The sequence below is a fragment of the Helicoverpa armigera genome, chromosome 20, assembly GCF_030705265.1.
Source record: "Helicoverpa armigera isolate CAAS_96S chromosome 20, ASM3070526v1, whole genome shotgun sequence".
Taxonomy (NCBI): domain Eukaryota; kingdom Metazoa; phylum Arthropoda; class Insecta; order Lepidoptera; family Noctuidae; genus Helicoverpa; species Helicoverpa armigera.
Window position 1 is genome coordinate 2,879,450 of NC_087139.1, and position 6,350 is coordinate 2,885,799.

Below are 6,350 nucleotides of genomic sequence, written 5' to 3' on the forward strand. Positions count from 1 at the left end.
TATAGTCGTAATGTTCTGATATGAAACACTGATATAAATATCGCTTATTAGTTTAGAATAATAATAAGTATCAACTCCGTTTAAGCAGCGTATAGCCGGGGTTGTCAGCTCTTGATTTTTTAAAATTGCCGCCTTTTTTCTTGGACAGCTTTCGTTGGCCAGACTCTAGAAGTACATACCGCGCGGGAGCTGCGGCATGCATCTAGAAAATGAACAGTAATATTATCGCATACCCACTGGGTTTTCTCTACCGCAGACGGTAGCGAATACCGCTTAGGTCTGAATAGGCCTTAAAGAATCCACACGGCAATCAAAGCCTCCTCTGTCCAGGGAAGCAAACAGGTCCCACTAGTTGTATACGTACAGTATATACAGTATATATACAGTATATAAGTACGTAGTATAGAGTACGTATATCTCATAGCTACCGTAGAACTGTCCAGCTGAACGTGTGGGAACAAAACGTCCGCAGAGACAGTATTTTCGCGACTTCTACATAGATACAATCTCTCGGTCAGGGTTATATAATGAAGAAATAAAATGCAATTAGAAATTCATTTATTTATTAAAAATCACAATTCATAATTTTCACAATACCTTATTCGGCTGATTTCGTATTTATTACGTTCTATACCGAAAAAGTTTATTAACTCTTAGCATTTCAATTCGCGGCCAAGCACATTATCTGAAATACTAACAGCCTGGAAGAACCTTTTACCGCAAGGTTGTTCCTCAATTTGAAAGATTGAAGAAAAATGCTTTAATGGGTTCTTGGACCAATGGCTCCTCAACTGCGACCAAAGGTCCGGAGGGATGCTCAGGAATGGTGCAGAACCCGTTAAATAAAAATCAGTAAAGAATAAGAGACCCGTGTAGACAGAATTACCTAATAAATTTGCAGTAAAATCAAATGCCAGCAAGTATTGATGTGGGGTCTTCGACTCCAGACTTTATTTTGCGTAGGAATAGCACTGCTTCGCGGCCGTCGATCAGCCTATGGTCGTACGTCAAGGCGAGGTACATCATCGGCCTGATTTCAACCTGTGAAAACAAAATGAAAGCATAAGCATGCATAAGATTGTCGCATAATGTGCGTGTTATTTTTAATTGAATTTAGTCACCTGTTTGGGTACTTTTAAGAACATTGTGGTGTTTGCCTGTAATTGGTTACGCATAACTGTTTTGCATGTATGTACTATCGATTTTTCCTATACGTAATGTAATAACCGTTGGCATCACAAATAAATAAATAAATAAGAGAGAAAATCGTACGAAGCACGTTGATTTATCGGGATTGCAGTCGATTTTTTATTAAAATAGGATTAGGAATTATCGATAATCTTAAATAATTATTGAATGTATATTTCTTATAGTTTTGACTAGTTTTAAGTCACTGATCCTTTACATATCCAGATTCCAGCTAAACTCAAACAAAATAATATCTTCTAAAAACTGGATCCTCAAGCATACGAGTCAAATGCAAAACAATCTAAATCACCTTGCCAGATACAGCGACAGGTCTCTGTATAATAGCATGCATCCCCAAGATGGCCGACTGCGGCAAGTTGATGATGGGCATAGACAGGAGTGACCCGAAGACGCCTCCGTTGCTCAATGTGAACGTACCACCCTGCATGTCTGCTGGTACCAGTTTGCCTGAAAATCATTTAGGATTCGTTAAGTTAAATCTTCGGTCATCGATTTCAAGCAAGAATGGTCAGAAACATCCTGTCTTTTTCAGTAGTTATTCTAGGATAAGGCGTGCATAAGTTGTTAGTTGCCAGAGGTAAGATTGAATTTCTGTTATTTTATGAGAGACATTTCATGGCCCAACTTCTCGCTACCTCTCAAATTATTATTGGATACATAGGTCCTTAACAGTCTACCAATTTCTTAACCCACTTCAAAAAAGGGGGAGGGGCTCTCAAGTTATCTGATTTCATTTATATTATTACCGCTCTTGGCTTTATTAGCCAGTTCGTTCATGGCTAGCTCGATGGCCGGGTAGTCCATGGAATCAACATTACGTAGAATAGGCACGACCAGACCACGGGGAGTTGCTACTGCAATAGAAATGTCGACGTAGTCCCTGCGAACAATTGCATTTTTAACTTATATCATGAAAACAACGTACATATTACATTGCCTATGCCTAATACTTTTGAATGAAGGAGCTCCAAAGATCACCAACCAAAACAGTCTTGTCCAAGATACATTATTTTTTTTTTTAATCTTAAATTCTATCTTCGGAATTCACGACTGTGAAATCCATATTCCAAGATGACCAAAATTGTAATCTAGAAAATTCCAGATTTTATAAAATCTTGATAGGAGATCAAATAAAAACTTTTTGTAGTTACCTATAGACGATATCATTGTCCATGATGACTCCATTAATGACTGGCTGGTCGATGAGGGCGTTGGCCGCCGCTTTGATGAACGGAGACATGAACGAGAGCTTCACGCCGTACTTCTTGACAAATGTCTTCAAATTCGCCTTGCGGAACGCCATTAGTTTGCTGAGGATAATACATTTAAGATGCTAATGCAATTATGCTGTAAGATATTGTTTAAAATGTAAGAAATATTTAAACCATATGCGAGGGATATGGAGATAGGATCCTGTATAATTTTCAAAAGGTTTTGGTACCCGATTAGCGAGAAATGAATCTTGCGACACTGAAGTCCATTATTCCATAACTATTTCGGCGCCTATAACTGCGTAATGACAGCCCATTTGACAGGATGAAGATGATTAAGGACGAGGAAGCTCTTAGAATCAGGACCAAGATGAGATGTTAATGATGATGGCAAAAGAAGATAAGTTTCGATCGTTATCTACGGCTGGACCAATTAAGATGAAAATTAGAGGAGAAGTAGCTTAGAAGAGGAAAAGGACATAGGACAGTTTTTGTCACCATCCTGCTACAGAAAATCTCTAAACGCCAGTGAAACCACGGGCGGAAGCGAGATGGACTATATTTTTTTTAATATAACGATCATCAAATCCAATTACCAAAAATAGAAAAAAATAACATTGGGTCACTATAAAACCATCTACTTTTGGATACTCCTTACCTCATATCACATTCGTTGAAGGTAGTGAGCATGGCGGTGGTGTTCTGCGCGTCCTTCAGTCGCTGAGCAATGCGCAGTCGCATCTTGTTCATCGGCACCGGGTGCTCCGTGCGGGTCCCCGATATTGCCTTGCTGGGATCCAACACTTTCAGAGCCGCCGCCGTCTTGCAAATATTTTTTGGATCATTAATTATTTTATTGTTATGTAAGTTACCTATATACACTATGTTAACAATACTAAGGAAATCCTTGTAAGTGGATTCTCACATATGGATGTACTTTTTATCTCCACAACGACAACTTTGAAGGCATCCGATTAATAAGTAACATGTTTAAGAATTTGAGAAAGAATTTGCTACGGCAAATGCGCCGTACCTATGTTTAAAAAACGCAGAAAAACATGTAGGGAACATTTGAACATTGGAGTGTTCAGCTAGTTTTGTGCTTTTAAAATGTGAAGTGAATTCTGGCGTTTATGTTGTCAAACTACCTATAGACAGTGCAGTAGCTTCAGAAATTTGTACGTGCTCATCGACTTTTGCCACCTTATTATAAAACGTGGTTTTAAGATGTACCCGGTTTAGTCCACTAACTTTGTTCGGGACTTCAACCTGGTACTTCTTTAAAACCACGTTTTATAACAAGGTTGCAAGTCGACAGTACCGGTCCTTTGCTGCCCTTTACGACCGTGGTAGTGACGGTGGTAGGTGCGGCAGCAGAAGGTGCGGGCGCAGCCGCCGGGGCCTTGGGAGCCGGGGCGGCGGCGGCCGGGGCTGCGGCCGGCGCAGGAGCAGCCGCTGCAGGTGCTGGGGCTGCCGCCTTCACAGGTGCTATGCCGGTTACATTCACCTGGAGAAGAAAAGGAAGTGCTGTAGAATTGCAGACTGTGTCTCGAAAGATTTGTGAAAAAGTTGTCCATGGCCACGCTCAACTGAACTGTGTGTATAAAATAAAATTTAAAAATTGGACGAATGCGTGGCTTTTTAGGGAGGACGACGGTACCTAAACGTGTGCCAATTACGAGTATGAAAACTGACAAATACCTTTTGAGCGGTGACGTCCGAATACGTAATAATAATAATGTGAAATCCTGCAGAACATTCCGCTAGTATCAGCAGTTACATTGTAGGACATTTAAAGAGATAGGTACTTGGAAAAAAAGAGAATCTTACTTTAAACAGTGGTTCTCCAGATTTGACGTTTTGTCCCTGTTTGACCAGTAGCTTGGTGAGCGTGCCGTGTCCGGGACACATGACGGGTAAAGCAGTCTTGTCTGTCTCGATCTCCATGACAACCTCGTCCATCGCTAATGCGTCACCTTCCTTCTTTATTAACCTTTAAAAGAATTTAACATGTACAGAATGATCTTCTCCAAAAAAATGTAGGTCCCAATTCGGATGTTTGTATTTTTTTATAAGTAGGTACCTACAAATAGAACTAAGTTGGTTTGAAAGGATCTTATATACGTTTTAGGTGCGTTCTTAGAACTTAGTTGTTCTTGTAACATTTATGTACGTCAACTTCAGGGAAATATTATTTAAGTGTGTATTTATTTCGTGCTTCACCTTCTCCTAAAGAGAAACCAAGATAAACGGGACCTATTAGATCAATAAGGCTTATATGTAGAATGACCCATAATATCATGATGTGCTGGGAAATGGACAGCAACAACAAAAACAACTTATGTAGTTCCTTCTTCTTTGGAAGGCGAAGAACGGTGGAAATGATGATGGTGAATACAATTCTACAATAAAATCTTGTATACTTGACATCTCCGCTGCTGACGGAATCCGGGAAGGTAGGCGCGTTCACAGTTTCTTCCCCGAACAGCACAGGTGTGACGTGGACCTTGCGGTTCCATTTCTGCTGGAATACTGCTGGTGAATTCCTTAGCCTGAAGAAAACAGTAATGAAAATGGTAATCAGCATGAGTTAGGATATTTAAGTGAAGGGTCCCGCTGAACTGATTATTTTCCATGAATAAGTTCGTCCGGATTTGAGGATAGGCAAGGTCTATGCAGATAACGCACAGCTCACTTAGATTTAGAATTACATTTTTCTGGTCATATTTTAGCCCAAATCAGCTGGAATGGCGCGCGTCGGAGGATATCGTGAAATATCGTCTGAGGTCGGTGTGCTAACAGCATATGTTAATATGTAAAAGAAATTCCAAGAACTAAACTTAAACTTACGCAGTTTGATGTTGCTGAAGAGCCTGATGGCATCGTCGCAACAAGTAGGTTTTATTAAGTGGTGAGCCGAGTGCTAACTTCTTCCCCCCAAGGACCTGGAAATAAAGGTTTCATTTTATTACTCCTTCCAATGATATCCTTCCGGATAAGAAGTCCGAAGCCCGACGTTAGCTTGGTTGGGAACTACTTGCAGCAATCTGATAAAAAGTTAAAAGGCCTACATTTTTCATCAATAACTTGGGCTACTCTAGAACTTACAAGATCCTTTTCAAATGGATCAAAAGGATCCGTGGAAAATAGTTACTGACATAATCATCACCATCTCCCGAGCCTTTTTCCCAACTACGTTACCCTCGTCTCTCAGTCTAATCGGATGCAGCTGAGTACCAGTTATTCACAATAATACTATCAAGTAAATGTGCTGTTTTCTACTTACCATTCGCATGGGAATTGCTTTCCTGCTAAACATTGTTTTTTATTTATTAAAACGTTGAAATAAATTCTGCCAGTCTAAATAGTAAATTTTATTACAAAAGAAAATCAACTTTGCTGAATGACATTCTTGTTGAAGTTTCAATTCTTTTCTTTTCTGTTCATTTGATTTTTTGTACGATGCCATAATGTATTGAGGTGCTTTTATAAAAGAGTTTTATAATAAAACTTCGATGCAGGTAAGTTACTTTGCTCAGTATATTAAAAAATTTGCATGCTTAGCATCATATTGATTAAGACTGCCTTGCGACTGTTTACATTTAAAGAACTTAATAGTGTTATAATGCTAAAATGGTGCGAAACAGTTCTCGTCTTTTGCTTCTAGTCAGGGCCGACCCACCCTGTGTGAAATAGGGGTGCGTTATCTGCTCCGACGATGGCGGCGCCACTACCGTTTATTAGATTTATAATCAAATAGGTAGCATAAAAAAAATGTCACATTAAATATGTGCAAATCAAGTATCTAATTTGATATAGGTACGCGTTTCATCTCAATAATATCAAAAAGTTATCCACATACTTACAGACATGGATTGATTGGTACTTTATTAATTCATTCACAAACAAAAAAGAAGTCTTTTATTTTTA

General features: G+C 39.3%; 1 protein-coding gene across 1 annotated transcript; it reads right to left on the reverse strand.

Annotated features, from left to right (window-relative positions):
• Positions 1–546: 546 nt before the first annotated feature.
• LOC110382131 (dihydrolipoyllysine-residue succinyltransferase component of 2-oxoglutarate dehydrogenase complex, mitochondrial) lies at positions 547–5,865 on the reverse strand. Its single transcript, XM_049848702.2, has 10 exons — positions 5,707–5,865; positions 5,271–5,365; positions 4,844–4,972; positions 4,251–4,413; positions 3,742–3,927; positions 3,079–3,242; positions 2,361–2,519; positions 1,956–2,089; positions 1,499–1,656; positions 547–1,041 (listed from the first exon to the last, which is right to left on the reverse strand). Exons 1-10 carry the CDS (start codon positions 5,737–5,739, stop codon positions 907–909), a joined length of 1,356 nt encoding a protein of 451 aa, XP_049704659.2. The 5' UTR covers positions 5,740–5,865; the 3' UTR covers positions 547–906.
• Between the last annotated feature and the right edge of the window lie 485 nt (positions 5,866–6,350).